Consider the following 14,735-nt stretch of genomic DNA (forward strand, 5'->3'; position numbering starts at 1 on the left):
ATGTTATTACACTGCTCGTCCCTTCCGTCCCACACCTTTGTCCCTGCTTTCCCCAGGTCTTTCAGGGACTTACCAGACGAAGTTGGGTCTCGGAGAGGCCCTGATCTTGACGGTGAGGGTAACGTCTTCGCCCTCAGCGCCCCTGGTTACGTTGTCGAGGCCCTCGACCACCTCGCACGCCAGTTTCTTCTGAGTGAGCCTCGCCGTAGAGCTGCACTCTCCCACCAAGCTCGTCGCCACCACGGAAACCTGAGGTCAATGAGTATTTAAGTTCACTATTTGTGCAATAGATGACATACGAGTGCACTTTCAATAAATAAATTAACGTCTAGTTTATTATCTGTCCAATAGATGGTGTAAAAAAAGTACTTCTCGTGGATAAATGAACGTCTGGTTGACTTTTTAGTGCAACAGATGGCGTGCAAATGACCCTTTAGTATATAAATATACTGTTTATTGTAATTTTTGTACAATAGATGGCGTGTAAATACTCTTAATGTATAAATGTACCGTTTATTGTACTCTTTGTGCAACAGATGGCGTGTAAATGCATTCTCATTGTTCCCTTGTATCCTCCTCACTCGCCTATCCTTCCCTTCTCCCTCACCTCGCCATAGTCGTCTAAGTTGAGGTCTTTGATGGTGAGGCAGTACACCCCGGGCTCGGGGTTGGTGATGGTGTGCCTGGCGTCTTCCTTGACCGACACTCCGTTCTTTTTCCACTGACACTGCGGCAGCGGCAGACCCGTGGCTCTCAGTGTGAAGGTAACGTCGTCTTCCAGACAGTAGTCCAGATTCTCAAGAGCTCCAACGACTGATGGTTTCTCAGCTGTAACAGTAGAGAAAGAGAGTTAGAAAGACAAAGAGTGACTCTCCTATCCCGCCATCTAAACTATCAGGGACTAGAGTTACTATTACCTAGTAATACACACGTTATATGACAGTAGTTTAAGTTCCCAAGAGCTCCAACAACTTACGGTTTCTCAACTTTATCAGGAGTGAGAGTTAGTGACCAGAGCCCTTCCTGGACCGAAACGTCTGTCTAAAAGGCAGGTCATAAGAAAAAGAGGGAGGAAGGGGGTAATATTTTTATATACGTGGGACTTACTGTGGACGGTAACGGTGCAGGAGACAGTCTCGCTGCCGGCGGCGTTGGAGGCTGTGAAGGCGATCTTGCCAGCATCTTCCAAGACGGCAGAGTGAATCACCAGTCCGTAGATCTCTTTCTCCTCGTCTCGCGTGTATTCGTAGTGCTCCCCATCCTTCAGTTCCTTCCCGTTCAGAGTCCTGCAAGGGAGAACCTGTGTGAGTCCTACAGGAGGGGCCTGTGTGTGTCCTACAGGAGGGACCTGTGTGTGTGTGCTGGAGGTTACCTGGAGGTTATTCCGGGAATCAACGCCCCCGCGGCCCGGTCCATGACCAGGCCTCCCGGTGGATCAGGGCCTGATCAACCAGGCTGTTACTCCTACAGGAAAAACCTGTGTGTGTCCTACAGAAAAGACCTGTGTGTGTCCTACAGGAGGGGCCTGTGTGTGTCCTACAGGAAAGACCTGTATATGTCCTACAGAAAAGACCTGTGTGGGTCCTACAAAAAGGAATTTTGCGAGTCCTTCAGTAAGATATATCGTGGTAAGCTTCTCTCCCTTATGTGCCGGTTATTTGTGTATTGCTCAAGTCACGGTAATGTGCCTTTTTATTCTTCAAGAACATAAGAATAGAACACTGCAGAAGGCCTACTGGTTCATACAAGGCAGGTCCTTCTCAGAACCAACCATTCCTGTCTTTCTGCTTTTGCTGCTATACTGTACCCAACTTACCACTCTCACCTTTACATATTCATTTCCGTCTTTTTTCTCTCTCTTCTCTTGTTTTCTTCTGTCCTTTACTTTCTATATAATTTTTCCCATGCTCTGGCCCCTGTCTTCCCTAGTGGATTCCAGTTTTTATTTTTTTTAACAAATCAAGTTTACGGGGGAGAGATGCATTGTAAACAGAAATAGGTATTGAAACCTGGGCAGCGGGGACCGTAGAGTTATACACGGGGATGAAGGCTTTACTGGACCTGTCTCCAGACTAGAAATGTAACGGATATCCGCATCCGCATCCGCATCCGCATTCGCATCCGCACCCGCATTTTACTGTAAACAGATATCCGTACATACATCCGCATCCGCGAAATAAGTCGGACATCCTCACACACATCCACATCCGCAGATACCTAAATTTTCACATCTCTAGACTAGAGTGTTGGGCAGAAAGTGGTGAACTGATGACATCGTCTTCACATCTCTACTGCTCCTGCTACCTCATCTGTACTTGACTGAAGAAGCCTACTGTGTAGGCGAAACGTTTCGGAATAAAGATACCTAACTGTTGCATATGTGTCTTATCAAACTGTCGGTATTATTTACCGCTTTGACATTCTGACTCAGTCTATCTCTGTAGATAGACAGGTTCTTAAGCGCATAAGAAGGAGGAACACTGCAGAAAGCCCACTGGCCTATACAAGGCAAATCCTTATCAAAACCACTCACTCCCACCCACGAGTATCTCCACATCTTTCCCAAAGCTACCCAGAATCTGCTTCAGTACCCCAGGTACCAGTCAAACCCAGCCAAGGTCTTCGCCTCTATTACCATATTCGGCAGATTGTTCCATGTACTCGGCAGATTGTTCCATGTACTCGGAAAATTGTTCCACGCATCGACAACTCTGTTTAAAAACGAGTACTTACCTACGTTCTTTCTAAATCTAAACTTTAGACATAGATTATTTTTGCTATGATCATGTGTGTGTTTGTGTGTGTGTGTGTTCACCTATATTTAGCTGTAGGGATCGATTTACAGCTCTTGGACCCGTGTCTCAGCTGGTCGCTACTAGATCCAACCTCTCCCAGCTCCCAGAGCCTATCGTACCTCTTTTTAAAGCTATGTATATATAAGTATCAACTCACCAAACCATGACGGGTGGAGGGAAGGCGTGGATATGGTCCACGAGATGAAGATCTCTGCCGTAATCCACCGTGGCATCATCCAGGGCGCCAGGCTGAGGCTTCACCAGAACGCCAAGACGACACTGCAGTGAAGACAGTATTGAAATACACTTAAGTGTTACAATACACTGCTACAGTACACTAGGTGTAACCAAATTGTTTCGTTACATTAAGTAAGATTATGCAAATTATTACTATTATTATTATGCTATTATTATTATTATTATTATTATTATTATTATTACAAAAATTATGATTTTTTCAGAAGTATTAAATATGGAGATAGATAGATAGATAGATACAGATAGAGAGTGATAGACAGAAAGACAGAAACATAGTCTCCCTCACCGATGTTTCGCACTCCCCGTGCTGGTTCTTGCCCTTGACAGTGAAGGAGCATTTGTCAGCCTCCTTGACATCCTTGACCACCAGGGTCTGCCATCCTGACATCCTTTCGCAGGATATCTCGTACTTGTCGGAGGCTACCAGAGGCTTCCCGTTCCTCAGCCTGTAACACAACACACGCACTGCATTGTGGGCGAAGAGAGCGCCATGTTTCCAACCTTAAAATAAATACTGTGTCATGATTTGACATGTTAGGGATACTCTATCCCTTCTGGGATAGTTCAACACCACTCTAGGGATAGTTCAACGCTCACACCTGAACTTCAGGGATACTATTCACCACTGAACTTCAGGGATACTACTCACCACTGAACTTCAGGGATACTACTCACCACTGAACTTCAGGGATACTACTCACCACTGAACTTCAGGGATACTACTCACCACTGAACTTCAGGGATACTACTCACCACTGAACTTCAGGGATACTACTCACCACTGAACTTCAGGGATACTACTCACCACTGAACTTCAGGGATACTACTCACCACTGAACTTCAGGGATACTACTCACCACTGAACTTCAGGGATACTACTCACCACTGAACTTCAGGGATACTACTCACCACTGAACTTCAGGGATACTACTCACCACTGAACTTCAGGGATACTACTCACCACTGAACTTCAGGGATACTACTCACCACTGAACTTCAGGGATACTACTCACCACTGAACTTCAGGGATACTACTCACCACTGAACTTCAGGGATACTACTCACCACTGAACTTCAGGGATACTACTCACCACTGAACTTCAGGGATACTACTCACCAATGAACTTCAGGGATACTACTCACCACTGAACTTCAGGGATACTACTCACCACTGAACTTCAGGGATACTACTCACCACTGAACTTCAGGGATACTACTCACCACTGAACTTCAGGGATACTACTCACCACTGAACTTCAGGGATACTACTCACCACTGAACTTCAGGGATACTACTCACCACTGAACTTCAGGGATACTACTCACCACTGAACTTCAGGGATACTACTCACCACTGAACTTCAGGGATACTACTCACCACTGAACTTCAGGGATACTACTCACCACTGAACTTCAGGGATACTACTCACCACTGAACTTCAGGGATACTACTCACCACTGAACTTCAGGGATACTACTCACCACTGAACTTCAGGGATACTACTCACCACTGAACTTCAGGGATACTACTCACCACTGAACTTCAGGGATACTACTCACCACTGAACTTCAGGGATACTACTCACCACTGAACTTCAGGGATACTACTCACCACTGAACTTCAGGGATACTACTCACCACTGAACTTCAGAGATACTACTCACCACTGAACTTCAGGGATACTACTCACCACTGAACTTCAGGGATACTACTCACCACTGAACTTCAGGGATACTACTCACCACTGAACTTCAGAGATACTACTCACCACTGAACTTCAGGGATACTACTCACCACTGAACTTCAGGGATACTACTCACCACTGAACTTCAGAGATACTACTCACCACTGAACTTCAGGGATACTACTCACCACTGAACTTCAGAGATACTACTCACCACTGAACTTCAGGGATAGGGTCACCCACTATCTGGCACTTGATAACAGCATCTGTGAATTCCTTCACTGAAACATCCTGAAGTTTGGTCCTCACGCGAGCCTCCTTCTCTGTAAATACCAGATATTAATGTGATGGAGCCTTCCATGTATTTTAATATGATGGAAATTCTCAAATAAATTATCCCTCTCAAGAAATTTGAGAGGAACAACGAAACGAAATGGAAAAATACGAGAGAGAAACAAATATACATCAACGAAAGAGGGAACTGCAATAAAACAGATAAATAATAGACTGATGGGAGGAAATTGGAAAAAAATGTGGTTTGAATTAAACAAATGAGGTTCGATAATTACCTCTCAGGGTGATTAGAGGGTAAGGAAAGAGTTTTTCGAAAGTTTTAATAGTGGTCGTGAAGAGGGTCGGGAGGACGCCATCTTGACAGTGGGGTTACAGACGTAGAAGAATTTTTTTTAAATAGAATTTTTGAAACAGATTTACTGAAGATGGTAATTTTTTTCTTTTGGTGGGAGACGAATTTATTGAGTTAGTAAAGACAGAAGTTTTTATTTTTGAAAAAAAAGGAGATGATGGGTCGTTATAAAGAGGCTGGCCAGCAACAAGGGGTCACAATTGAAAGTTGAAAAGTCAGATAAGTCACAGGGATGTTAGGAAGTATTTTTTCAGCCACAGAGTTGTCAGGAAGTGCAACAATCTGAAGAATGAAGTAGTGGAGGCAGGATCAATACATAGCTTCAAGAAGAGGTAAGATAAAGCACTTGAAACAGAGAGAGAGAGTGGACCTAGCAGCAACTAGCAAAGAGGCGGGGCCAGGAGCTATGAATCGACCCTTACAACTACAAATAGGAGAGTACACTCACCCTTCACTGTGACTTGACCGACTTCCTCCACCTCCTTGATCTTGTTTTTGAGTACACACTTGTACTGTCCCGAGTGCTCGGGATCACAACCTATCCTCTCCAGAGTGTACTTAGTCCCATCAAAGCCGAACTTGACATTGTCTTCCTCCTCCGACAGCTTCTTCCCGTTGCAGTACCTGTGAAAAACAGCTGTCAAGTATTCTTTCCCTCAAAGAAATCCAACACAAGACAGAAATCTCTCTGAAATTCGATATAAAAAACAACGATTCTTTGTGAAACGCAATGCAGTAACCTCCCTTACGACCCTCATCTACCCAGAACGATGTTTTTCGTAACTAAGATTAAAAAAGGAGCATCTGAAGTTGATTACCACGTTGAGTGGCCCTCATAGTACGTGTTCTTCACTTATCAACTTTTTCAATTGTATTTTGGAAAAATGATAATGAATAGGTGCATTACTGTCCCCTATTCTCGGTAACAATCCCACACAATTCCCCTACACATGTACACACAATATGTACAGAGTACACACACTTACACATTATGGACTATACACACAGGAGTCGCACACTAGTTACATAATGCTCACATATAGTCAGGCAATGCTAGGACACTAGCCAGACAAGTCACATAATCCTCGCACAACAGTCACATAAGTCACACAATACCCATACAATAGTCACAATTGCCACACTATGCTAGCACAACAGTCACACCAATACTCCTACGATAGACAGACAATAGCCAGACTCACCAAGTAGCTTCAGCCTCGGGTACTGCCGTAGCCTCTACTTCGAGGACACACTTATGCATGGCGATGAAGGTCTTGCCATCGCGGAAGTTGCTACCCTTGATGTGTGGCGGCGCTGGTGGTCGAGGGGGAGACAGCGTAAAAAAAAGAGATTAGCGAGGGGAGAAACGGAAGTAGCGCAGTGTGTAGCGCTAGGCAGTAGCGCCGGAAGGAGTGCCGGAAGCTGGTGCCGAAAGCAAGGGGTTAAAGGGGATGTGATACGCTCATTCACTGAAGGTTAAGGAGACTGCTGTTAAAGCGTCGTTAAACCGGTTTGAGGGAAGGATTAACAGCCCTTTAGCATCATGACACCCAACACAACACCGTGATTGGAACATTACACGAATAGCCAGCAAATAGGACAGAGAGAGGAGCTTACGACGGCGTTTCGGTCCGACTTGGACCATTTACAAGTCCCCCTGTGACTTTGTAAATGGTCTAAGTTGGACCAAAACGTCGTCGTAAGCTCCTCTCTCCTATATACGGGATAAGTGTGTATAAATCTCCATTCACATCAAGTTAAGTGCGAAGCTGTACGCAAAAAAGAAAGAGGATGGGTTTTAAAGTGGCTTCCTGCCCCCTTAAGTACTCTTAAGTGGTCTGAAGACCAGCGTAATTACTGAAATTTACACATTTTCGTAACTTTAAAGAGAGAAAAATGTCCCTCATTTAAAAATTACTTAAAAAAGGTCAGAAAATATCACTGTCGTGCATGTTAAATTACGTCGATAAATGGCTCAGAGACCCAACAGGTTGATGGATTGGACATATGTGTAACACTTGTGTATACTGTGGAAACGTTTCGCCACACTGGTTTCATCAGTCCAATTCTGAGAAAAATGGTGAAGATCGGAAGGAGTTTGAGGTAATCAATCCATCAATCCTGAAAAGACCGATTACCTCGATTCCAGGCTGAGGGACTAATTACCTCGATTCCAGGCTGAGGGACCGATTACCTCGATTCCAGGCTGAGGGACCGATTACTTCGATTCCAGGCTGAGGGACCGATTACCTCGATTCCAGGCTGAGGGACCGATTACCTCGATTCCAGGCTGAGGGACCGATTACTTCGATTCCAGGCTGAGGGACCGATTACTTCGATTCCAGGCTGAGGGACCGATTACCTCGATTCCAGGCTGAGGGACCGATTACCTCGATTCCAGGCTGAGGGACCGATTACCTCGATTCCAGGCTGAGGGACCGATTACCTCGATTCCAGGCTGAGGGACCGATTACCTCGATTCCAGGCTGAGGGACCGATTACCTCATTTCCAGGCCGAGGGACCGATTACCTCGATTCCAGGCTGAGGGCCCGATTACCTCGATTCCAGGCTGAGGGACTAATTACCTCAATGCCAGGCCGAGGGACCGATTACCTCGATTCCAGGCCGAGGGACCGATTACCTCGATTCCAGGCCGAGGGACCGATTACCTCACACTTGTGATCTTCATCATTCTTCTCTGTACTGGACTGATAGCTCAACACAAAAGCTCTTTCCAGGAGTTCTAGATTTAGATTCTGCCTCTCAAGCTGACAGAATTTTGACTCTGTTTACAGTCGTGACATCACGATCTCGCGAACAAAGACAAAATGATTACTAGAATAATGTAGAGGCGTAGGGAAGGGAAGGATAATGGTAGACACACACGCAGTTAATAAAAGTAACCCCGTAAAAAAAGGGATTAAACAGATAAACCATTAAACAGCCATAATACGAGAAATAAAACACAGAACAGCAATAATACGAGAAAATAAACCATAAAATAGCAATAATACGAGAAATAAAACACAGAACAGCAATAATACGAGAAAATAAACCATAAAATAGCAATAATACGAGAAATAAAACACAGAACAGCAATAATACGAGAAAATAAACCATAAAATAGCAATAATACGAGAAATAAAACATAGAACAGCGATAATACGAGAAAATAAAACGCAAATAACAGCAATAAAACACAGAAATAACGCGAAAGTTTTAAATGATAAGTACGGGCGAGATTATAGGTATTACAGAAACTAGTTACAAATATTACAGATATATCTACTGTTACGGATAGCCATGTGAGATGTAATCTACAACTGGCCGATACAGCCGGCAGGTTTGCCCCGTCCGGCCACGCTGTACACATGCTTGGGTTAATTAGATTTAGATTTTTTACATATGGTCGTTTAGGTTTGAAGAAAAGGCTTTAGCGTGTGTCGATTAAGATCTCTGAGATTACGCAGCATTTGGTTAAACACTGGGAGCGTAATTAACGCAATCGGTGCGTTCTATGGTGAGTTGATGGTGAGTTGAGGATGTTAACTAATGACTTCAGCTCGAGGATCACTCTCGAGCAACAACATTGGATGAGTTTTACCAAAAATAAGCATATTATTTACTTGAAGTTAGAACATCAAAGCAATAGCTGGCAGCGGTGACTACTCTTCTTTCCGCCTTCTTTACCTCCTCTGGGATCAATGGAAGCTGAGTAGCTTCTACTTAGCTCCTCCTGGGACACTTTTTGGGCTCTGGAAGCCTCGACTGGCGCGATGCTATCAGAGGGTTGGAGGTTTCTCTTGGTGTCACTGCCCTTCTTCGTTCTCAAGTCCGTGGTTTCAGAGACCGGAGCCGCCGAGTTCGTGTTATCGCCTCTGGCTTCGTTATCAGCGGGGATGGATGAGGCATCAGTATTCCTCTCTGAGCCGCCGGCGGAGCCCTCTACCCTCGGTTCCAGTTCCTCTTCTCCGGGCAAGTCCTTCTCCCTCCCTTCACTTCCCTCTTCAGTTACTCCAGGACTGTCTTCAAAGGAAACAGACTTGATCGCTCGTTTCTTTGGCGGAGGCTCTTGACGCACTTCACAAAGGTTTAACAAAGACTCTTCGGCTTCTTTATGCTTCTTAGCCTTTGCAACGACGTCGTCTTTTCTACAGGTGTCGTCGTGGCTGTCTGGTTGCGCGTCGTCTCTGCTCTCCGGCAGGACGGGAGCGACTGTGGCTTTGGAACTGCCGTTCTGGAGCGGCAGTTCGGCGTCGTCCTCGTCATCAGAGAACACACCTTTGTACTGCTCGACTTCCACGGTCTTGGTGTAATGGACGATAGCAGCCCTGGACACGTCGTCCTCGTCTCCCACGTCAGACTCAGCTGCAACACAAGAAAAATATACCTTCACTCCAGCAGTCTTAGCTGCATCACGAGCTGCAACACAAGACAAATGTGTTTTCATTCCAGCAGACCTAACTGCAACACACACACACACACACACACACACACACACACACACACACACACACACACACACTTTCATTCCAGCAGCTGCTAATCTAGCAAACTCTGATATAGCCAGTTTGATTAGAATTTGAAGAAGAAAAATTTCAGTATCAAATCCACTGAATTTCATTTCGACAAAAATAGTCGTCGAAAATCGAATCCTACGAAAACCGGGGCATACGAAAACCGAGGTTCTATATTTAACTAAAGATGAATCACAAAAACAAATTATATACCTCAAAATAATTTTGGTCTGTCTCACATTATTTTCGTATGTTGCTATCTCTCAATCTTTCTCTTTACATCACTCTTATTATCTCCACCACTGTTATCATACCTACTCTTGTTACTCCAACTTTATCATTACTTTTCTTTATGCATTATATTTTCTTATCCCTATTTTTAACCCTGTATTCTTATTATTGTTATTCATCTCTCTGTGTCTTTTACTATTTTTTCCATATCCTTGTCTGTCTGTCTGTCTCTCTCTTTGTCTCTCAGCCTGGCTGTCTATCTGCCTTCTATCTCTCAGCCTGGCTGTCTGTTTTCTATCTCTCAGCTTCGCTTTCTATGTCTATCTGCCTGTCTCTCTGTATGTCTGCCTCTCTCTCTGTCTATCTGCCTGTCTCCTTCTGTGTGTCTGCCTCTCTCTATCTCTGTCTGTCTGTCTCTCTCTCACTAAAATCCACCATATGTAAAAAATACTCACCAGTAATAACGGTCTTGGTGACATTCTCCTGACGATGAATGCTGCAGGAGGCGAGTAATCTCATCCCTGGCTGCCCCTCCTTCTCCTCCACGTCCCACGACTTCGTGAACACCAGCCTGTTATCTTCGTCCTCGTCTCCTTCTTGGTCTCCGTCTCTCGTAGAAGTTGCCTCGCTGATCGTCACGTTCACGGCCTTCATCAGTGAAGTCTCGCGATCGCCAGAGACATTCGTCTCTGTCTCCATCTTGTTCGACGTGTGAACTGACGAGATGGTTGTCCAAGTATCGGGGGTTCGTTTCATTCTCTTAGCGGAGCCGGGTTCATTAGGAATTGCGTTCTCGGGGACTTCCGTGTCGCTTTCTCCCGTCTCCACGTTCTCCGCTTCTGCCTCTTCCAAAACTTTCGCTGTTTCCTTTGCCTCCTGATCTGAATCCCGCGAGAGTTTTCTCTTGCCTTTGCCCTCTGGTAGCGCTGGTTCTCTGCCACCCAAAGACGCCTCTGATTGGTCTATCTCACTCTCCACACCTGACTGGCCTGGACCATTCACAACACACTTTCCAGCTACGTCACGCGTCTTTCCAGCAACCACGGGGACTTTCTTGGCGTCCTGGATCGCGGCAGTGAGGTCCCCAGCATCATCGCTAGGCTGGGAACCCAATCTAGCGATCCTTTTGCTAGATTCAACGGGCCGACTAGTATCCGTCGCCCCTGCTACACAGAGAAGAATGACACACACACATATAGGATAAAATGTGATCGTTTAATTAATGGGCGAAACGTTGAGATGAAAATAGCATTTTATAAGTATAAAGTGTTTCAATTTAGGAATATACCATCAAGAACAAGTGAATAATTTACCTTAAATTTAGTCAGCTCCTCTTATAAAGACCCTCTATACAATGTGTTCTCTAAATGGTACTGAAAAAAGTCCATCTAAAATTGAATATCAGATGAAAAGGTCAAAAAAGGCCTTCACAGAACGTACTATTCAATTTTTAAATAACTCTTTCTAATCCATTACCTTTAAAAAACTTAACTGTACGGAAAAAAAATCTTTAAAACAGAGGTTACTGTATGCAATTTCCCCCTCAACCTTCGCTTAATTTATTATCTCGCTGAATTATATATAAAACAAAATACAGAATCATTACAGAGAAATTAAGATTTAAAAGGAAGGTGTAAAAATAAATATAGGTACAGAAGAGGATGAAGAAGAGATAATTCAGAATAACGAAGAAAAAACACAACAACACGACGTTCAATCGTCAGTGGATTAAAAAAAATTCCACCAACCCAAACACAGGTCGTAACAATTGAAATTTAAAGACGATCGAAGCATTTTCTTCCACAGTGACACAAAAAAAAAACAGTATTAAAAAAACACACGAAAAAAAAGTTAATTCCAAAAAGAATTCAATGCAAATTCTTAACAGTGACTGTAAATGAAAATACTGACCTGCTCATTATTTACATTTACAGACGACGAAGCCATTTTCAACCTTATGCCGTCATTATCTACTGATATTGTAGAGATCAGGTTAAAAGATAATGATGACCCTTAGTTAAGGAGATAATAAGGTTGAAAGTCCCTTCGTCTCTCTTAGAGAACATAAGAGTCAAATCAACATTAAAAAAAAAAAAAAGTTCCCGTATATTCCGGCATATAAGGCGCACGAGACTATGACGTATAAGATGACGTTTCCCAGTAGTTGTGACGTAACGTTAGTAAACAACTGCTATAACGTAACTCAAAGCGTACCCTTGACCCCCGACCTTGTGCATATAAGACGCAGGATGATTTTCCAAGAGTTTTCGTGGGGAAAAAAGTGCGTCTTATATGCCGGAATATAAGGTAGTTAAATACCTGAAGAAAACTGACATTTGGATATCTTGTTTACCAATGTATATATATATATATATATATATATATATATATATATATATATATATATATATATATATATATATATATATATAATGAACAGCTACCAATGAATAAACAGAAGGATGGGCATACTACATGCAAGGACCACGGTTCGAGTCCTCGTCCATTCATCTGTTTACTCCTCCCGTGGTGTGTGTGTGTGTGTGTGTGTGTGTGTGTGTGTGTGTGTGTGTGTGTGTGTGTGTGTGTGTGTGTGTGTGTGTATGAAGACAGACAGGTGAAGACCTTGATAAAGACAGACTAAGAAAGACCTTGAATTATACTGATTTATTTCCTCGATAAAACTGAGATGCACTGTTTGACCAAGTGATCTAGCTCTTGTAAGGATAGAGAAGTACAGGACAGTAAAGCAGAAGGCTCTCTCCTCCCCCTCCAGTGCCCTACACGACTCTACTGTTACAAAAAAAAAATGGGTCCTGAAAATACATCCACATGAAAATATATACAGGATATTAATGGATAAAAAAAGGTCGACGAGACAAAAATGAATGTGTCTGTGTTAACTGGGAATTTAAATCACTAAAATCCAATATGCCATTTTCTTTCAAGTATAAATAGTGAAGACACACCTACCTTGCCCACCCTCACTCTCATCTCACTCTCACAGAAAACGGAATGTAAACACAAGTCATGGCCGCCACCCTCCTCCACTATCAAACGTGAGAGAGGAGGGGGCTGAAGGAGGAGGGGCTGAAGAAGGAGGGGCTGAAATAGGAGGGGCTGAAGGAAGGTAGAGGATAAAGGAGGAGCTGAGGGAGATGAGAATTGAAAACCGGCAATACAGAAACAAAAACAACAACACTACATACATAAACAAGACAGGAAGTCTTAATACCCGTTTATACAGAAGAGGACAAATGTTTCCTACGCACTAAGAGTAATACCTCTTGAACACTGGGCAATACTCTTGAGGACAAAGAAATACTCTTGAAGACGAGGTAATACTCTTGACGACAAGGTAATACTGGTAAAGACAATGTAATACTGGTAAAGACAATGTAATACTCGTAAAGACAAGGTAATGTTCTTGAAAGTATAATTAATAATGTATATCATTTGATTCCATTTATTGTGAAAATATATTTAAAATAATTATGTGATAATCAATGTTTTAGGTAGGCTAATGTGCCTGCGATTATCATATGGGGAAGCACTAATCCCGTAAGGGGATTCAAGAATACTAAAAGAAAGACTGCGTTGTAGGGGACTATTTTATAACTGGGCTTGACTTTTTTAAATGTAGAAAGTATACACAAATACATTGCCTTTTATAGCACATAGGTAGCCCAAGGTTCAACCTTTTTTTTTCCTCTCTTTTGAGGATGATCTCTCTATGTATCAAAATTTGGTATGGTAATGGGATCACCTCTCCGTGCTGTCTTGCCAACATTCATCACGGGTCAACATCAATGTTCCACTCAACATCACGTGGCCGTGATATGCATATGACTTTCTGGTCTTGCCTAGATGTTTAGACAATTATAGATTCAACAAAGTTCTCAACTCCACGAAACCTTCTACAGAGTTCATCCTGAAGGTGGAGAAACACGACTGTACCCTCCCTTGACGTTTATCCCATCAAGATTGCACACACAAACGCAAGGATTTGTACAAATGATTTAGAAAACCTGTAAGTTGATAACTGAGACACGGACAAGATTGATGGACTGAACACATCGGCTCCAGGCTGAGGGACTGATTACCTCAAACTCCTCCTCATCTTCCACCGTTTTTACCTGTATTGAACTGAAGAAGCTACTGACTGGCGGAACATTTCCAGAATAAAGGCTCCTAAGTGTTGCACAAGTGCCTCAATGATCCGTGTGGATTATTCAGTTTAAGGAATTGTGAAGGCTCGGTCCTCCGTCCGCTAAATCAAAGTCTATAACCAGTCAAGCTGTTGGTGATCGCTGACACAAGGTACCAAAAACAGGCACTGTGGAAAGATGACCTGAGATGGAATTATCACGGAAGTAGCTACCCTAGTTTCATGCCAAAGGCACTCTCCAATACACAGGTGGTCTACCTGAAGGTCTACCTGAAGGTCGTTCGAGGGGTTAACGCCCCCCGCAGCCCAGTCTTTGGCCAGGCTTCAACGGTGGATCAGGGCTTGCTCAACCAGTCTATTACTGCTGGTCGCACATAATCCAACGTACGAACCACAGCCCGGCTGTTCGGGCACTGACTTTAGGAATATGTCCAGC

At 43.6% G+C, this 14,735-nt stretch overlaps 1 protein-coding gene across 10 annotated transcripts in view; it reads right to left on the minus strand.

Annotated features, from left to right (window-relative positions):
• Obsc (Obscurin) overlaps nt 1-14,735 on the minus strand; it is a gene marked incomplete at its 5' end in the record, with an annotated part of 440,143 nt that overhangs the window by 72,014 nt on the left and 353,394 nt on the right. For all 10 annotated transcript variants that reach the window (XM_070082639.1, XM_070082647.1, XM_070082643.1 and 7 more), the window contains 8 exon segments: nt 74-249; nt 608-828; nt 1,108-1,286; nt 2,953-3,074; nt 3,340-3,499; nt 4,951-5,059; nt 5,831-6,006; nt 6,585-6,696. In XM_070082639.1, coding sequence (XP_069938740.1) covers nt 74-249; nt 608-828; nt 1,108-1,286; nt 2,953-3,074; nt 3,340-3,499; nt 4,951-5,059; nt 5,831-6,006; nt 6,585-6,696 — 1,255 coding nt within the window.

The sequence above is a fragment of the Cherax quadricarinatus genome, chromosome 7, assembly GCF_038502225.1.
Source record: "Cherax quadricarinatus isolate ZL_2023a chromosome 7, ASM3850222v1, whole genome shotgun sequence".
Taxonomy (NCBI): Eukaryota; Metazoa; Arthropoda; class Malacostraca; order Decapoda; family Parastacidae; genus Cherax; species Cherax quadricarinatus.